The following is a 20,636-nucleotide window of genomic DNA, read 5'->3' as shown; positions in this document are numbered from 1 at the left end:
AATTCTCATATATATTACAAAAAAAATCAGCTAACTAGTGTTAAATATACATAACGGCGTGCCTATCTGATCAGTCAAGTCCGTTTGGCTTGTTTTTTTTTGTTTTACATTTTTGTATACAATAAAATTGAGAATTGAAATGGGGAATGTGTCAAAGCGACAACACTACTGTCACAAGTAAGGGGTGGACTAAAATCCCATAGTCATGTTTAATATCCCGTCAATTATCTATTTGCCTGTTCTAAGCCATAAATCTGTTTGAGTGGTAGTGGTTATTATCAAACTGATCGTTTTGCGTTAATAATAATAAAATAAATCAGGCTATACTTTTTGTTTATGAAAGGTTTCACATTTCGTCACCAAAGGCTTTTTCATAGGCATTTGTCTCTAAAAAAAAATAGAAAGTACATAGGACTAAGGTAACTAAATATTCAGAAAAAGTGCCATTTGGCTCTTTATAGCATACTATTCTGTATTGGTTTTTTGAGTTACTTTTTTTTTAGAAAATGGTGGATTAAACCTGGTTTTATAGCTAACTATAAGCATCTCATCTGCCATAAAGTTAACCTGTTTGAAGTGGTTGTGGTTAATTGACCTGTTCGGTTTGCTTTTATAATCATAGTATAAATCAGGCCATGTTTTTCTTTTTATAAAAGGTTTCACATTTCGTCATCCAAGGGCTTTTTCACAGGCAATTGTCCCTGAATTTTATTTTAAAGTATATAAAGATAATTTACTTTTCAGAGACAAGTACCTGTTGGCTTTTTATAGCATGCAATACGGTATTGGTTTTTTGGGTTTTGTTTTTTGTTGTTGTTGTTGTTGTTTTTTTGCTGACAGGCTATTGATATGGCAAACAAATAGCCTGTCAACAAAGAGGTTGAGAGTTCAAATCCCTCATAAGGCAATGTGCATTTGACTCCAATCTAATTTATTGACTACAATTGTCAGTTTTTTCTGTCGAAGTTCGCTGGTTCTAATTAACGGACATTGTCTTCCTCCATCGATACAAAATGGCTGTCACGATAAAGGTAACGAACGGTTAATGCATTCATCATTCAATTTACAAATGTGTCATAAAATATTATAGTCATGGATATTCTTATAAGTATATATGCTATAATAACGTTATAGTGATTGTTCAATAAATGACCGCATACTGGAATAACAAAAGTACCGAACTCTAAGGAAATTTCAAAACGGATCGTCCGTTAACAAATTGTAATATCAAAAGCTCGACATTTCTTGAAAACGAATGAAAAACAACTGTCATATATATTCCTGACTTGGTACAGGCATTTTCTCTGAACTAGCCGTTTACATTTTTGTTAAGGGGCCAGCTGAAGACCGTCTCCGGGTGCTGGATTTTCTCGCTGTGTAACTGTTGAAGACCCCATGATTGGTGGCCTTCGGTTGTTTTTTGTAGTCTTCGGTCTGATATTTGTCTCTTGATACATTCCTTATTTCCATTCTCCAGTTTACTGCCTAAAATAGAAGAGGTGGAGTAAACCTGGTTTTAAATCTAGTTTCAAACCTGGTTTAATACCTCGCGAAAACTCTCACTTGTATGACAGTATATATATTAGCAAGACTAGGCTATTCCGAGCAGTGACTAATATTAGTCCTATATCATTGCTAAAATCAATTTGAATAAATTTTAAACCGAGAAATATGACGTTTTAGAAAAATAAAGAAATCTGATAGATATGAGAAGATGGGGTATGAGTGCCAATGAGCGACTCTCTATCCAAGTCACAATTTATAAACTTTGTCTTATATCATCGATAACTTTAATTATGTTAAAGGTAATTTCAATTCTATTAAACAAATAATTAATTACCAATGTTTGCAAGTTCAAAATGCAAATATATTTGAATCACAAAAGTTAGACTTTTCAAGTGTCTACATAATGCATGTAATGGGCAAAAGACCACCCTATGTTGATATATTGAAAAACAGAAGTGACAGAGCTGCAATATGTAAGATCCGTATGAGCGCTCATATACTGATGATTGAAAAAGGGAGACATCTAACTATTCCCAGAAATGAGAGATACTGCTCTGTATGTAATTCTGGTCAAATTGAAAATGAAAAACATTTTCTTTTACATTGTGAAAAATACTCAATTAAAAGGGCCATATTTTACCAAAAAGTTTCAAATATAATCGTTGATCCTACAAAATTTCAAAAACATGAAAATAATATAATCTTTTTATTAAATAATAATTCATCTACAATCCTAAAATTGACTTTCTCTTTCATCATGTTCATTCCAAATATTACTTATTAAATTAATATAGTCATTATTTGCGATACTTATTATGTTTGACCAACTATTTAATTGATATACCATGAGCCATAACCATTTATTGTTGAAGGGTTTGTGCTAATAAAATATTTGCATGATTGTATTAAAATGCGGTCCCTTTTATAATATCTACATCGTACGACAATCGGAGTTTTTATTATTATTATCCACCAGCACATTGATGACTATACGTTGGCGCACCGCAAACAGACACTAATTAAAAAGATAACAATTTTAAAACTGCAAAAATCAATAATAAATCAAAAATAATTTTGTGCAAAAAAAAAATTAAAGAAATTTGAACTTAGCTCGTTAAAAACGTTGGGCCCGTCTTGATTCAATGAAGTTTTCTTTACATTGACATCCTAAAATGATTTTTTTTTAATAACTTAATCTCTTCAACAGACACATAACAAAGAACATGATTTATAATAGCTTAAACAGAAAAAGATTTGGTGGGAAAAGAATGGGAAATTACCGGGAAATTACACAGTCCCTGTTTGGCTAGCTCATTCCTATTCTTTCATGATCGGGATACCAGATAAAAAGCACCTGTCAAATCCTTTTTAGAAAGCGAATTTAAATTAGCAATGGGTATGGTTCTATAGTGGGTCAGGTGAGTAAATCAACCTAAACATATTTTAAATTTATATCAACATGATCAATAAAATATACAACTCATGCATCGAGGTACGAATAGCTTTCTGGTAAACAATTTTTAACATAAGTTCGTTTTCTTAAAAAGTTGATTGACCTTAGTAACGTACGAAATGGAGTCGGATAGATATTTTCTCGATATTTGATACTTCAAATTTAATCAACTTTCAAATATTTTAGAATCATATGTAGGTATAGAAGTTCAATTTGTTGAAATTTATTGTTCAATTTGTAGAAAATCATGTGTTCATTGGAGATTTACAACGTTTTCTCACTAATTTTATACGTTGTTTACTTTTAAATTTGCACAGACATGTTTTAAGTATTTACAAACGAGATTAACTTATAAGATATTGATGGTCCGAATAATTGGATTTACATTTTAAAATGGCAAATGATTCTTTTCGTCTAGGAAAATGTTCAATCTGAAACTTGTAAATTTATCATTTCCTGAAAACAAAACGGTTGAAACCAAAACAATATGTGCAGAGAGTCTAAACAAAATCATGTCTTACCTCCCCTTACATTTTCTTTTTTATCCCAGTTAATGCACTTTAAATTGTTACACCAATTTTTAACAGTTCTGTGCTGAACATTTGCACAATGATGTTAACTGTATTCAAGAAGTATCCTTCCTAGTGGTTCTTTGGGGTATCAGGTCCGTTCGCGCCCAATATACTTTCGCACCCTACACGTTCGCACCTCGCACGTTCGCACCCAAGGTCTTTTCGCACTCTACACGTTCGCGCCCAATTTTAATTCAAATTCCAGTTGAATAATTGGAAAATCATGATTTTTGTTTTAATTGCTTTGATGTAAATACTGAATGTATTTATAGCTTGGTATGAGTAAAAGATAAAATATTTTAAATGAAAAACACAAAAGATAATTGTTTTTAACAGCTTGGTCCCTTTGATCCGAAACAATTAAATAATAAAATATAGCAATACACTATAATATAAACCAAAACATGATAAAATTCATTCAACGCACACAAAAAAAACGAAGTATTCCTGCAAAAACATGATTAAGATTTATTCAACACATAAAAAATGCTGTCTCGATTTATTTTGAGACAATGAAATCAATTATACTTTTAAGAATACTACTTGCCAAAACTTGATTACAAAGTTATTAAACACAAAACCAATTAAAATTGGGCGCGAACATGTTGGGTGCGAAAATGAAAGGGGGCGAACATGAGTGGGTGCGAACGTGAATGGGCGCGAACGGACCAGGATTCGTTCTTTGGCATCTTTGGTAAACATGTAAAACAAAACAAATAATTCAGCAATTTTTCAGTTCAATGCACTTAACGTAACAGTACCCAAATTGCACCTATTTGGCAAAAATAGCAATGGAAATCTTACAACAAGATTTCCTAGAGGCTTAACATTGAAGTTGTATTTTGATGATTCACCAGTATGCACGCCTTTCAACATAGGTAAATATATTTAGATATACACAAAACATTTACAGTATTTATCAACACATGAAGTGTTTACTGAAAAAGGCAAAATGCACTGAAACGTCGCCATGCGACGTCATCAAAACGTCATCTTTTAAAAATTAGCAAATACAATATGTTTCAAGTATTCATTTCTTAACAAAAGAAGAGTAAGCATGGACAAATATCCAATTGTTCAAAATATTTGAAAAAAATAAACAAAAGCTCTGTTATTCGACTTTTGACGACGCAAATTTAAGCATAGATGCAATTTGGGTACTTCTCATTACAGAATCATTGATGGTTTGGAGGTAAGTTCAGACCAATTTTTCTATGATTCTATATGAATTGAAAATCTAATTAGTGTACCTATATAATAAAGAAGGATATGGCTACAAAATAAACACAAAATGGAAATGTTTGTCTTGATCATAAAAAAATGTAGTTGAAAAAACTGTCAGAATATAGGTGCAATTTGTGTACCGTCATGTTAAGGATACTGCACTCATAAAATGACAATATATTTTACCATATATGTGTTAAAGTAGTATTGTCTTTATGTATTGTGTATTGTAATTATTGATATGCTTGATATTTTATTAAATAAAATATTATTTTTATTATTATTGCCTCACCAATTAGCGACAAGATGAAATATATAAGCGATATATTATCTATTTTTTTGTAAGTAAACTGTACAAATATCATTTAATCAATTCTAGAACAATTGATAAAATAGATAGAAGAAGATGAGGTATAAGCATGATAAGTGCCAATGAGAAAAATCAGGGATGGGCTGCTGGAATAGCTTCTTTTTTAAAGAGGAAACGGCAATGTTACTTTTTATGAGTTTTCAATTATATAATATAAAACCCAGTAAAAGTGTAAATCTCTGGGAAAAGCAAAGTGTGATTATTCCACATAAACCTGATAATGGGCGGTACCAAAAAAATCTCTATACAAAGGTCATGAAGGTTCGAGAAGATGAAAAATATCCAATAGCACAGGTACAACATATCAATGACGTTATAAGGACATAGTGATGGCGTAAATAGCCATGTTGTCATTACAACATGTGATATCAAAATTATGACATAGCGATGTTGTTATATCGTCATGTTATGTTGAAATTACGACAAAGCAATGTCTAAAACGATATAATTTATTTTTTATAACGGCCCTTATCAGCTTCAGTAATTAACCATATTCAGCAAAAAAAAGTTTAAATTGGTTTCCTTATCAGTCCAATTTTTATCATCATGATCAAAAATAATCCTTATCCTTGAAAGTCTGTTAGGTTTAAACTGAACAATAAAATTATCATTTTGTACTTTATGAAATATTCGAATGAAGTTGTATAACATGTTTGATAAAAATGGTATTTTTTTTTTAGATAAGATAAAACATTCTTCACCTGTTAGCAGACAACATTTTTCACCAGCATGACTGATGTACTTGATGGCCCTTTAGGGTCCATGAAAAAGAGATCTGATCCCCATGTGTCAGAACTGCAGGCCAAACTACGAGAGAGAAAAAAGTTAGGACTGACCCATGATTTGAGTGACAGTGATGTTCTGGAGGACAATGATGATGGAGATAGTGAAGATGGTTTGTTTCTGCTTAACATGCTTAATTAATACATTTTATCTTTGGTTACTATTATTTTAATACTAGGATATTTTAAACTCTCACTCATTGTACAAAAAATGTTTTACAATTTTTTTTGCATAATAACACTGTGAAATATCTGTTGCTGGTCAGAATAGAAAGCTTCTTGCCAAGAGTGTGCAGCCGACAGGTTTTAAAATACTGCATGTTCATATCATAAAAACTTGATATTTTGTTGTTCTCAAGTTCTCAACATTTAAAAAGGAAACTATAATAGAACCCAAAATGACAAGATGCATAACAAATCAAACTCTCACAATAAAAAAAAAAACATGAAGTAGAAATACCAACAGCACAAGACATCTATAAGTTGACATAAAGTCTTCATAATCTATTGGAAACATTAGGCTGCAATGCAAAAGGGAAAATCCAGAATGGGTGACAAACGGAGAAAGATTGGGGTCAAGAGTTTGTTAGATCATAACAAAAATAGTCATTAACAATTGTGTTATTTTTTCTAGATATCTTGAACCAATATAGAATAGAGTCCAGTAGCCACAGGAGAACTGATCGTCCTAGTTCAGCAAAAAGGAGGTCCCCTGTATCAACTGGTGCCTATGATAGTGGAATTTCATTAGGTGACACACTAAGGCCAGGACAGGGTAACCGATTCATGAAATCTCAACGTAAATCAGACATGCCATCAATTGCTTCACCAAAACAGTCTCCAAAAGATAAACAAAGTTTGCTCTCTGACAGTATGTCATATGAACAGAAAGAAGCTATCATCATGAATAGAAAAACTCCAACCAAAGATCTACAGCAGTAAGTGGGGTTGGAATGATTGAATATTTAATTGGAACTATAGCTGAAGTTAACATGGGCTTTGCTCATTGTTGAAGGTGAACAGTAACCCATAGCTGTTAATTTCTGTGTCATTAATTTGGTTTCTTGTGACGAGTTGTTTCACTTGCAATCACATCACATGAACATCTAAAAAAAAATCAGTTCATTAATATTTCTTCTGGTCCACCTTAGGAAGCATATAGTCTTATCAAGTCCTCTGAAATTAAATCCTATTTTATAGAAATATTAAATAAAAAAAGCAATATTTGATGATAGATTTTTTTTTTATTGCAATACATGTACACGTAGGTAACTATCACAGAGTGCTTCCCTCCCAAGATGAGAGAGGAAATATTCCTACAGAGTTGAACTATAGTTGAATCAGTTGTTGCTTAACATTATTTAGTTAAATTGATGGAAAAAAAAGCAAAAATAATAATTTGTAAATATCATAATATGGACATGCATCATAAATCTTTATTAAATTTTACTTTAAATTAAAAAGCAATGAAATTCACCAAGATGAAAATTTTTCAATATTTAAAATGGATTTTTTTCTACTACAACACAATCTGTATTTGAAGAAAAACATTTAAATCACTGTGTGTAAATGAATAATTCTATATATATAGCTATTATTAAAAAAATATATTTTGCAACATCCATTAAATTTTATTTTGAAATAAAGACTTTTAAGTTACTCAAGTCTTGGAACAGTATATTTAACTTATTATATATGTATATATATGGTACTGCTTAGATTAACACTTTCATTAAATATCAGTATTTAGACAAGTATCAATTCTAAATCTTTAGGTATTTTACATGTACACTGACATAAATTTGTATTAATTAATAGAACGTATTGAGTGAAAATATAATTAAAAAATATAGTGTCAAATTTCATGAACTCATTTCCTTGCTAATTAGATTTAATGCATTGCCATTGATTGACAAAAGTTCACTTGTCATTTATAAGATTAAATCATTTATTTTGGCATTATTTTTCTCCATTCTCAAAACTATTATGTCTCAAATTTAAGTATGTCACTTGCTCATTTATCTATATACATGATATATTAAAATATTGAACTTAGTAAGTTTCTATAAATCGGATAGAAAATACTTGCAAGTAAATGAAATATAAATATAAGATTGTAATAACCATCCATCAAGAGCAATATATATATTTTTAAGTATTATGATTTTCATAACAACAATTTTACAGAAGACAAAGCCCTGTTGACACTTCCAAACCATGGCAGCCTCCATCCTACAGAAAAGTTAGTGCAACACCAGAAGATGACATAGGCGACAGTGCAAGTTCAGGTATATATCAGATTTATAATGACACAGTCAGTGCCGCAGGTCATATATGGACCCCTCAAAGAGTTGTTACAAGAGTTATTCACTTATGAATTCTCTCTACATGAGGCATTTGATTTAACTTCCCCATTCTGACTGGACGTGGATGCTTACTTGTGCATCCCATGCAGCAAAACAGACTCCCCACTTTGGCTATGGAATTAGGGGAAGTAGACCAACGGGGGTCTTGAAATCTAGTGTTTTAGATACTTGTTGATTATCATTTGATGTATGTTTGTCTTTGTATATTGCTAACCTTTACTCTATGTTACTGTTTGATGATATTTTTTTGGGGTTGCTCAGTATTCATACATATGCTTTTGATTCATTAAAAGTGTAATAAATATGAATCAAAATTTTATTAGATATTGATCAGGCTACTAATTCTGTATATCTCAGCAGCATACATAAAGAGGTAGAGCCAGAGGATGGAGATTTGGTAGATTATTAACGAATAAATATATCAGTAAAATGAGAACAGACAATGTCCTTTAGCAAATGAATTGATAACAACTGTCATACAGGAGACATTTATTTCATTTCAAACTGAATTGATTAAAAATGAAATCAGTTACGGATATCAATATTTCCAGTTACATATATATCATTGACAATTTATTTACTTCAGTTACCCATACGATCACAATATTTTAGATGGCTGTTTTCTCCATTTAGCAGTTGAATTAAGAAAGAAAGACTTAATATTTCAGTTTCAAATTTAGTAGTACGTTGAAAAAGACACGAAATACCGAAGAATAATACATTATTATTACAAAATTTACAAAAGAAACATTGTCCGCCATCTTAGGATATACATAACTGCAATTAAGGAGATCACATTTACCCCAGTGATGGGTAAATCTGACATCCCAAAATAACTTCTTTAGTGCAGTTTGCACATCAATTACATGAGGATTATAGAATGGCCACAAAAGACTATGAAGATTATTGAAATATATAAACCAGCGACAAGTGTGTACAACAGAAAGATTAACCATGAAAATATTGATTATATCCTTCTTCAAACATGTCAAAGGTGACACCTGCTTCATATTCAAACTTAACTAAATGATACAAAAAATACATGAATACATTTTGGATTAATTAGCAGCACTCAATTAACTTTTCCAAATATTTCAGGATTAATGAGAGGAAGAAAAACTCCACAAGACCCACTACTTGAATCTATCAGTGAAACGCCATCTCCTAGGTACAGGAAACAGAGTCCCAATTCTGACAAAAAGATGCCTTCCATGCCAGGATTGGATAGAAAAAGTCCTAAATTAGACAGAAAAAGTCCTGGTTTAGACAGAAAAAGTCCTGGTTTAGACAGGAAAAGTCCTGGTTTAGACAGGAAAAGTCCTGGTTTAGACAGGAAAAGTCCTGGTTTAGACAGGAAAAGTCCTGGTTTAGATAGAAGAAGTCCTGGTTTAGATAGAAAAAGTCCTGGTTTAGATAGAAGAAGTCCTAGCACAGATAGAAAATCACCCAAGTATGTGTTTACTAGTAATTGTTTACATCTACCAAATTTTCATGAATATTTACATAATATAGGAAACAAGCAGCTGTTATTCATAGTTTCTTCACTCAAAAAAAATCACTAGTTATAAACATGTATTTTCTTTTTCTTAAACTTATGAAATCTATCAATTTCTACAGGGATTTAAAGTTAATTTAATTTTTATAAACACTGACAAAAATATTTTTTTAAGAAAAATTACCTTTGTCCTTGTTCCTTCATACGATAAAATATGATTATAGCGTAAATATTGTCCTGTCAGAATAGATTATTATGTTGCCAAGATTGTAAATTCTGTATACATTCTACGAGCTTATATTATATTATACATGTACTCATCAATAATCATGAAATTATTCCTACATTGTATAACAAAACTTGAAAACAATTTACATGAGTTTGTAACAAATGAGGTCACTAATTTGAAGCCTTAATTTGCAATCGTGCAATATGATGATTTTATTTCACGCTAATGTTTGGTTAGTTTCTGATATTTTGTTGCTATACAGTAGATTACATTACTGCATTGGTATATCTTTCATTTATCATTGTTGACATTTGTTCAACATACATTTACAATGAAAATAGACAAGGTTCATCGAACACTTATTTTTTATGCCCCATTTATGTGGCCATTATGTTTTTTGGTCTGTGCGTCTGTAAGATTTTACCCCATTTCCAGGGACCACTGAACATGGAAAATGAAAGTGCAGATGGACACATTATTGTTAATGAAATGCATTAAGCTAAAAAAAGATTTCTGTTAAAAGGTAATTTTAAGATAATTTTCACTAATTTACAGGGCTTTGAACCTAGATGATCCTTTGATGTCTGTAAAAGGTGCCTCACCACGACCAAAACTTAAGACTGATGTTTTCGGAAGCTCCTCAGCTATGGATGCTACCCTAGATGAAGATCCTACACCAAAACCTAGAAAGTCAAGATTTTCTAGTGCAGGACAGAAAAATCAAACTGAAAGTGAAAAACTTTTTGGTAGGAAAACTCCCACTGAGAGTGATAGAACTACTGGAAGAAAAACACCCACTGAAAAAGATAGATTTGGTGGTCGTAAAACACCAACAGAAAAAGATAGATTCACAGGTCGTAAAACTCCAACATTTGGCAAAAAATCAGAAAAAGAAGAAAATGAAAAAACTAAAGAAAAAAGTGAAAGAAAACAGGAACCAAGTTTAATGGACTTTTTAACTGGTGATGTTACTGAAAAGGAAACACCAAAAAAAGGAAAAAGTAAACTTTTTGATGATGATGATAGTGATGAGGAAGAAACAAGAAAACAAAAAGTCAAACCTAGACGACCTCAACATGAAGTTCAAAAGGAGGAAGAGCCAGAGGTTGACAGTTTTCAAGCTCTTTTAGCGAAGAAAAGTTATCAAAAAGGAAGGAAACCTCAAGCAGATGAAAGTTCTGTCTGTGAAGAATATGAATTTGAACCAGGTCTGAAAAAAACTACAGATTTGCATATGGAACAGAGCCAATCACTCAGGTAAAAAACATAATTAAACTAACCAAAGAAAATCTGAGTATTTTTGTAGTTATAAAATGCGAAAAGGGCCTTTATTTTTGTCATTTTTGTCTTGCATGTGACAAATGCTGTGGATACAGGACTTCCATCTGCATGTTCTGGCCTCAGCAGTTTCATCAGTTGTATCAATTTCTGTCACACGTATGAGATATACCTCAGGGTCAAAAGTTTATTCATGTATTATCAACACTTTATGTCATTTATATAATTTCTCTGTATTCAATTTTTGCTGTCTAGAAGAATCCTCTATATAAAATGAATTTTGAATACAATTTAAAGAAAACTGTTTAATGTAATTCCAAAATTAATTAAATCCAACAAAATTTAAAAACAAAATATTGAATCAGTGCAAACTACTATACAAGTGATCAATTCTAATAAAAATATAATCTAATAAGAAAAAGTTGCTTTGCACTAAAATTTTATCTACATTGAATTATATTTAAAGGTCATACAACAAACAGAGGTCAGACAAACAGCAAGCTGAAGATGCAATAGATATGGTGGCAGGACAACAAAGAACTCAACAAATGAAACCAATAGAACGCCCGAATAGTTCTAAAAAGTAGGTTGAATTAAACATAAACAAAGTTTAAAAAATGCTTTGGAGAAAGATCTGTGTACCGCTAGATATCAACTTCTAAAGTTTAAATCTTTGTTTGACTGATCAGCAATAAAAAAAAACTTTCCTCTGTTTGCCTCAAGATCCATTGAAGATTGTTGAGAATATAATGTTAACATTATGTTTCCCGTATTTACGTCTTATGTTTATGATATTACTTTGTACCTGTATGTGGGCCTTCAATATAGATTTTGAGCATAAAAGTTAACGCTATGTTTCCCGTATTTATGTCTTATGTTTATGATGTTTATGACGTTACTTTATACCTATCGAGTTTTATTCGTTTATTACAATACAAAGGTAGTGTGTTTGCTGATGTCTGTTCTTTTTAACTCTGCAATTCTGCCTTTATATATATATAGGATTATATTGGTGTTCCATGTGATATTGAAAAGCCATAGGATTTTCTCTTTTTATTTCAGAACAACCACAAGCAGTAAAATTGTGAAACCCAAACCTCGACATTCCCTACCTGGTACCCCTACTCCTTCTTTAACCCTGTCTGAGACAGATTTTAATGATACCAAATCTTTGAGGGAAGCTATCTTTAATGACTGGAAAACCCAAAGATTGAATTCTGCAAGACAAAAACAATCTGAAGAAAAAAAGAAAAAAGAAGAAGAGGAAAAGAAAAAAAAACAGGTATTGTATATGTTGTAATTTAAATAAAATGAGAGATGTGGTATATTTTGATTGCAGAATTGCACATTTGCTATACTGTGCATTCATTATTATTCATTGCATACCAATTTTTGAGGTTTTCGTGGATGTGGGCGACCTATGAACTCAAATGTTTAACAAGATTGGCAAAACCACAAAAAAATGAATATTGATGAAAATGCCTTTTCTCCTTTAACCACGAAAAATTGATACCCTCAAAAGTAAATTAATCCCCAGTATTTATAAAAATGGGGTCAAGTGATGGTTTTATTTTCTGACCGTATTTTTTATATTTTGTACATAGTAATGCCTTAAAATCATTTATTATGTCCATCAGGTTATTTGTGAATTTCAGCCTTACTGTTTTGTCTGCTTTTTTTTTTTTTGTTAATTTGTGTGCTTTTTTGGTAGTAGTCCATTGTCATAATACATGCAAGAATTGTAAGGAGACAGTACTACCAGTTTTACATGTGTTATATTAATTATTCATGCAATTATTTATTATTTTATTAGTTCTTTATACTTTATCATATGGTACAAAAATCATTGAAGTAAATTGATTCGTTTTTGCCCAAGATGACTTTTAAAATGTATGTATCATTGAAAAAGCTCCAAACTATCTCCCTTTGAAGAAAAAAATGCAATTGAAATATCTTTTTAACTCATCAGTATATTTTATATTATTGTATGGCAATATAATATTTCCCACAGAACGTAACCAAAAGTTAGCGTGCAATAAATTCTAATATTGCACTAGTGCAATAAATCTTCGAAATTCATGACGTCATCAACGTTCAAATCATAGTTTAAACCAATTTTTACTTTCAAATATTATATAGCTATACAATAAAAGGGTTATTGCATGAATATTGGGGAATATTGTCCCTCGTAGAACATATATTGCACTCGCAAGCTCGTGCAATATAAATTTCTACTCGGAACAATATTCCCCAATATTCATGCAATAACCCTATATTATTATTTTCAAATAAGCTGTACTTAAACTAAACTATTGTAAAATTTAAGTGATTTCTGTAAATTAGTTTTTTTCTATTTTGATTTTACCTCTTTTTCTCCTATTAAGTCAACAGAAAAAAGTACTTTTACAAAAATGTATGCTTCTTTCCAAGGCAGATTGGGAGTGTAACCAGATGGTGACCCTATTTCTTTATTTTATTTGTCTATTATGTATATGATTTTAAAGTTCATTCATAAAAAAAAATGCGAAATCCTACATTAAGGAAAAAATTTGATTTAGCCCCGCAAACCCCCTTTCTGAATCTTTATATGCACATTGAAACAGATAACAGCATATTAATGATCAGTATACCCCTGTCTGTCTTGATCATGCTATGAGCATCTGTTGAGAAGAAAACTAGCAATAAACAGGTGATAGTTAGATAGATTGGAAATTGATATAAAAAAATCTCTTTGCATATACAATGTATATCTATTTCTTGTTAATTTTTTAGCTAGACAAAAACATAATTAATTGTTTGTTAATGTTGTAAAATTATTATGTACATATAAACAGGCCTGTAGCCAGGAATTTCCAAATGGGGGTTCGTTGGACTCACAAACTCGACTTTAACAGTCACAATTCGAACAGAACATTGACTTTAACAGTGCTTATTTGTTTTCAAGGGGGGAAGGTTCGTCCAAACCCCCCTAGCTATGGGTATGATAAAAGTCGGTTGATTTAGTTTGATATTAGAAGTATTTGCATAAACAGATTTATTTTCATTTTTCAAAGGATTTAGTAAACAAAAAACTAGAGAATGAGGCAGCATATAGAACTTGGAAAGAACAGAGAGAACCAGTCATTAAAGATAAAATGAAGGAAAAACATAAAGAAGAAAAGAAAAAGAAATTAGAAGAAGAGGAAAAATTAAAGAAAAAGAAAGATGCAGAAAAGGTATGTTTATTGTTTTAATTTCCATATCTCATTATTGCCCCTGTTAATAATTAATTCATGCCAGGGGCTAGAGGTGTGGGACTTGTCATTTATATAGCAGAACCTATAATTCTGAGTCCATGACAACAAAATCCTTTGTATTGATGCTTTTACAGGACCTATGATAGATATAAGAAGATGTAGTACTGTATGATTGCCAACGAGACAACCCTATAAAGGCCCCAAAAATGACTAGTATAAAACCATTCAAATAGGAAAACCAATGGTCTAATCTATATAAAAAATGAGAAATGAGAAACTTATATTTTGGATATTTTTAGAAATACTAAGGCTTTTCTGCCTCAGGCATACATTACCTTAGCTGTCTTTGGCAAAACTTTTAGGAATTTAGGTCCTCAATGCTCTCCAACTTCGTACTTTATTTAGCCTTTTTAACTTTTTTGGATTCGAGCGTCTTTGTAGATAGATGAAACGATCGTTTGGTGTATATTCTAAATTTGGTCTGGGTATCTGTGATGAGTTTATTTATGATCCACATCATCAAATGACAACAACTGAACATCAGGTTTCAACTTAGGACATGTGTTAACAAATGCATCAGGATTTACATTTTAATAGGCACCAACCTTCACCCTACCCTAAAAATATTTACTTGAAAATCCAAATACCCAAGAAATTTTCTTTCATAAATAAAAAGTGAATCGCTGCCATACTAAACATTGCATTATAATTCAATACCAAGAAAAAAGCAAGTAAATGCACCTTTAGTAATACTTTCTTAAATGTAAAAATTGTTATTTTTTATAGGAATTCAAGAAATGGAAAGAATTAAATGATGAAAAGTTAGTTGAACAGCAGAAAGAAAAGAAACGAGCTGAGAGAAGAAAAGAGGAAGAAGAAAAAAGAAAACAAAGAGAACGAGTAAAAGATAATGAAAGTGCTCTCAGAGTCTGGTAGGTATTATATACCAAGAAAGATTGTACTTTACTGTCTTTTTCACTCTACAGTAGTAACCTTCCAAAACAAGGTTCTTTATGTATCTAATAAAATTTATATACATAACTAAAAAATACTATAAAATTTTCAACAAATTAATTACTTTTATGGATTATTATTGAATTGAGACCAAAGTAACTTATAAAACTGTGAACAGCAATAATGTTACCCAACTTGAATACAAGATAAAAAAAAACAACACCAGGTTTAGAAGAGCACTAGTTACATGCCTGATTTTCAGTTTTCATTCAACACAAGTACTTTGGTTGTATTGTTTAAAATTTTATGCAAAAATACCAGTAACTGTCATCAACCAATTTCATTGTGAAAAGAAAATATAAAAAGAAAGAAAAAATAAAAAAAAACTAGGAATTGCTGAATAATATAATGAATTTGTTTAGCTCTTCATTAGTCATAGCAAGCTTTTGATATTAAAGTAGTACACAATTAATGTATAATGAACCTATTTTACAGGAAAGAAAAAAAAGAAGACGTTATTAAGGAAAAAACCAAAGAAGAAAAAGATAAAATGAAACAAACTAAGAGATATATGGATGAAGAAAAACGAAGACAGGAAGAAGAAGCCAGAGAAAAATATGAGAAATGGCTGTCAAGAAAGGTAGGTCCTTCCATGATATATATAATATCCCATGCAAAGACAAAAAGGGTCTTGTATACGTAAGGTATACTACCCTCCTTTCCAAGTAGCCTAGTGCTACAGACAAATAGACTGGTTATCTGTCAGACTAGTCTACTCTTAAAGGAGGAGAGTTTACTTAACTTCATAATGACTTGACAGTTCAGCTAGCAAGCTAGCTAACCAAAGACTTACTTTTACCTACACACTCAATGCAATCTGCTGTAATATGTTTCCATATTAAACTTTCAAAGCAAAAAAGCATGGCATATGTATTGACACATATTTAGGAATGTTGTGTCATTTCAAGTTAGGCTTTCTATTTGCAAGATATTTGCAACTCGGTTATATCTAAGCAAAGACATGCTTGAAAGATGACCTCTAAATTTGATTTTGATTTTTATTTTCCTCAAGTTCAGTTTCTATTAGTTGGTTGACCTGCAAAGGACAAAATTTACTTTCAGTTGTTGTGGTCTTGCTTTTAAAAGAACTGATATCTTGTTCTTTTTTATTTTATTTTTTATTAATTGTTATGACTTGATTTTGAGTATTATATTTATATTTTAGGACAAACAGAAAGTTGTTGATAAGAAGATAAGGTACACTTCTACAGAAAGTATTGAAGAAAGACCAGCTTGGAGTCCAGCTAGTAGAACAATTCCTCAGGGTCGATGATAGCTAAAAGATTGTGGTTGTGAATTTAAGAACTCAAAACTAAACAGAAAATAGTTCCTGAATGCTTCATTAGGGATTATAGCTTTGTACATTTAACCAATTGTAGAACATGGGTAGCTCAGACACTCTCCTTGCTTACATGAAGAGAAATACTTTTGTTCTGCTATATGTAGATAAACATAAGCATCAGTTAATATAAATGACATCCTTTGATGATCCACTTTATCCAAGCATCATTTGAATTTTCATTAAATGTAAAGTCAAAATGAATAGTTCCGTTTCTTTATTTCCGTATGAATAATGTGAATAATGGTTTATTGACATATTTTGTAGTAAAATAAATTCTCCATTTTCCCACCTATCACAACCCTACACCATTTTTACATGTGTATCAAGTGAAACTCCTATAATTTGTTTTTGAAATATTTAATGTATTTCATACCTTCTTTACACTAGCAGAGTTTAAAAAGATGAATTTAAAACATTTGACATTTAACCATGTGTAGTATAGGTTCCCATAGTTTATCTAAATCATAAATGAACAAGAGTTTTGTTTTCAGATGGTTTCTCAACTTCATAAACAAGTTTCACCATAATTTATCATTTTCATAGAAACAAACAATGAATCATCAAAGACATTACAACTAAGGAAAACTTTGATTCTATTGGGCATCAAGCTTATGGAAAAAAGGTTGGACAAAATTTGAGTTTCACATTTAACAATAGACATGGTAATAATGAGACTAGTACAGTATACAATTAGGAATATAAAGGTGGTACCTAACACTACAGGGAGATAACTCTGTTAAATCGGCAGAACGTTTTAATGAAGTTGTGTTCATAAGGGAATATTAAGCTTCTCAATGATCAAAATAAGTGTTAGTCAAACTGCTATATAACCAGTGTATTTTTTCTGATAAAACGGTTGGTTCAAATTTTAGAATTTTTTATATTTTTGTCAAAGGGTCAAAGTAAATACTTTGTTAAAATTTTAAGAAATTAAACGATCCAAATTAATTTTAGTTAAAGTGTTAGGTACCACCTTAAGTCAAGGAAAACAGTTACTAGTATATCTCATTTGTATTTAAAAAATAGAGCAGCAAGCATCATGAGTTGTGTCCAAATATGATGTCATCTATGTATTGAATTGTTTAAAATCAATTTAAACATATCAATGATTTTTTAAAGAAATTGTAGTTATATTTTATGAATATTTGTATGATAACTTTGTATGCATGTTTTATTGTAAGTGATGTCAATGTAGGTGATTATTTTAGTGCTTTTAGGTAATGATGTTTTACAGATTTTATTTTTTTATTGTAAAAATGAATTCCGTCCTGTTGTGATATGAATTGTCTGTTTTAGATATGTATGTTATATATTTTATCTTTCATTTTTATTAAGAAAAAGTTATTTTGTGGATTTTGAACTGAAAAAAGCCAATTTGATCTGAATTCAGCTTAAAAGAACATCATTCTTGAGTCACTTTTCATTAGAGCTATTGATTGCAGTAAATTCAGTACTGTTCAGATGATAAGCTTGAAATCAATGAAGGAAGATGAACATGCCCAACAATTTATACTAACTACCATCAATTTTGGCAGATCCATAGTAGAAAACATCAAAGTTTGTTGAAACATATTTTTCCACCTGAGCTTGTGCAGTTTGACATTTCTTCTCTCTACAATTAAAATTGCAAGCCTCACATTTTTTAATAAAATGTCTCAAGTGGAGAACTAATATATTTATCACTAAAAAATTATAGAATTTATATCTAAGCAGTAGATTATTATTATTTTAGTATAAAACTTGATAGTAGCATCTGTCCAGTCTATATTGTTATAGTCATTTGTGTAGTACTACTTGATGTTTCTGTCTTCATCTTATCTGTGATATGTTTCTGTTTAAAATCATGATAATAAAACATCTTAAATCAAATTTAGTTTGAGTGTTTCAGTGGCACTCATATCAAAATATGCCAGATGCGCGTTTCGTCTACATAAGACGCATCAGTGGCACTCATATCAAAATAGCTATAAAGCAAAACAAGTAAAAAGTTGAAGAGCATTGAGGACCCAAAATAATAATTCCAATTGTCGCTGTCCTTGAAATGGATGCATTATGCACAATCCTATGAGTAGATACCGTGTTTTATTTTCAAGTCTGGTGTCTGTACATATATGGTGATTGATGGCGATCCTCTTATTAATGACTAATAATGAATCATCTCGACTTACTGTTTGATGGATTTCGTCTAGCTGGTCCTGGCAGTTGATCTCTTTCATTGAGCATGACAGATGCCCTTTGGTATTTTAATATTGTATTAGTCAAAGATGGCATTTTTTTAAATCAAAAGCAAAAAGGTAAAATCAATTTTGAGATTGAAACTAATGCAAAATTGATGCAGGTACCATTGTCCAAAATCAATCCTTATCCTACAGTTTGTTTTGTTTTGTTTATGATGATAGCAATTATCATAAATCTTTCAACAACTATAAATCGGATATCATATTTTTCTGTTTAAACGACTCCAACACATGACTGTTATGTTCATTCGAATTGCTTGTTTTTATTTCAACATGCAGTTTGTGTTGTGTTGATGATTTCTTTAGTTTTTGCATTCTGAACTGTTTGTAAGAGAGATATCAATGATAGTTATCACATTTGAAATCTTATCACACCGCAATAGTTCATGTTGCGGAAGATAAACACTGTGGTGTTCTATCTTTTGCAGTAGAATGAAAGGCATATATTTCATTATCTTTGAGAAACACACTTTTGTTCAATGTTATATTTCTTGTATAACTTTGACGCCCTAAAGTGACCAGTCTGTCCGTCCGTAAAAAATATGTCCGCTGTATATCTACAGAACCATTATAATTTCAAAATTTATACTTGACATGTATTAACCAATTTTCCGACAGTGTGTATGTACATTTTCCTAGGTCAAAGATCAAGGTCAAAAACTTTGGTTTCAGTGGACAATCATATTTCCTATGGTAAAGATTGTGCCCGCTCTATATCTTGAGAACCTTTATGATTTCAAATTTTATACTTGAAATGTATATAAACCAGAGTGTGTGTCATAATTTATGTCCAACGTCCTAGGTCAAAGGTCAAGGTCAACCCCATGTCCATTGGTACAGATACAATTTGTTTACCACATGTTATTTTCAGCGAGGCCAACAGAGATGTCTTCCATCTTAATGATATCTTGTTTGTACTGTTGTCTCAAGACATTCATTCCTTCTAAAGAAAGACTTTATGAAAAGTAAAAAAATACGTAACTCCAACAAAAATTCTTAACAGAAAGTCCCTAAGCAAATGGCAAAACCAAAAGGCTAATACATCAAACAAATGGATAACAACTTTCCTATTCTTGACTTTATAAATGCATTTTCTTATGAAGAAAAATGTTGGATTAAACCTGATTTTATAGCTAGCTAAACCTCGCACTTGTATGATAGTCGCATGAAATTGCATAAATCCGCACAACATTGTTCTATAAACAAGCCCATTGATGTTTTTTTTAATTTAGTTTGCACAAAATGGAATAAGATATATATTAAATACTATCAAAACACAATTTAGACAATAGAAATGATTATACAGGTGCTGAGTCATCGAATAAGACAACAGTAGTATACCGCTGTTCAAAATTCATAAATCCATGGACAAAAACAAAATCGGGGTAACAAACCAAAACTGAGGAAAACGCATTAAATATGAGAAGAGAACAACGACACAACACCAAAATGTAACACACACAGAAACGGACTAATCATTAGACAAACGTCAGCGTGTGAGAAATGTTAAACATGACAAGACATAAAAAAAA

General features: G+C 30.9%; 1 protein-coding gene across 2 annotated transcripts; it reads left to right on the top strand.

Annotated features, from left to right (window-relative positions):
- The first annotated feature begins 3,048 nt into the window (after window positions 1-3,048).
- LOC134714590 (microtubule-associated protein 9-like) lies at window positions 3,049-18,736 on the top strand. 2 transcript variants are annotated; one of them, XM_063575956.1, is made up of 12 exons: window positions 3,049-3,153; window positions 5,806-6,020; window positions 6,542-6,845; window positions 8,095-8,195; window positions 9,372-9,723; window positions 10,553-11,254; window positions 11,742-11,858; window positions 12,338-12,557; window positions 14,329-14,490; window positions 15,298-15,443; window positions 15,961-16,105; window positions 16,691-18,736. In XM_063575956.1, exons 2-12 carry the CDS (start codon window positions 5,855-5,857, stop codon window positions 16,796-16,798), a joined length of 2,523 nt encoding a protein of 840 aa, XP_063432026.1. In that variant the 5' UTR covers window positions 3,049-3,153; window positions 5,806-5,854; the 3' UTR covers window positions 16,799-18,736. The 2 variants fall into 2 exon arrangements, with proteins under 2 accessions (XP_063432026.1, XP_063432027.1); XM_063575957.1 differs by having other exon boundaries at window positions 3,052-3,157.
- Window positions 18,737-20,636: the final 1,900 nt, after the last annotated feature.

This window comes from Mytilus trossulus, chromosome 4, assembly GCF_036588685.1.
Source record: "Mytilus trossulus isolate FHL-02 chromosome 4, PNRI_Mtr1.1.1.hap1, whole genome shotgun sequence".
NCBI classification, from domain to species: domain Eukaryota; kingdom Metazoa; phylum Mollusca; class Bivalvia; order Mytilida; family Mytilidae; genus Mytilus; species Mytilus trossulus.
The sequence above is the reverse complement of the archived record's forward strand: the minus strand, read 5'-3'. Positions and strand labels throughout refer to the sequence as shown.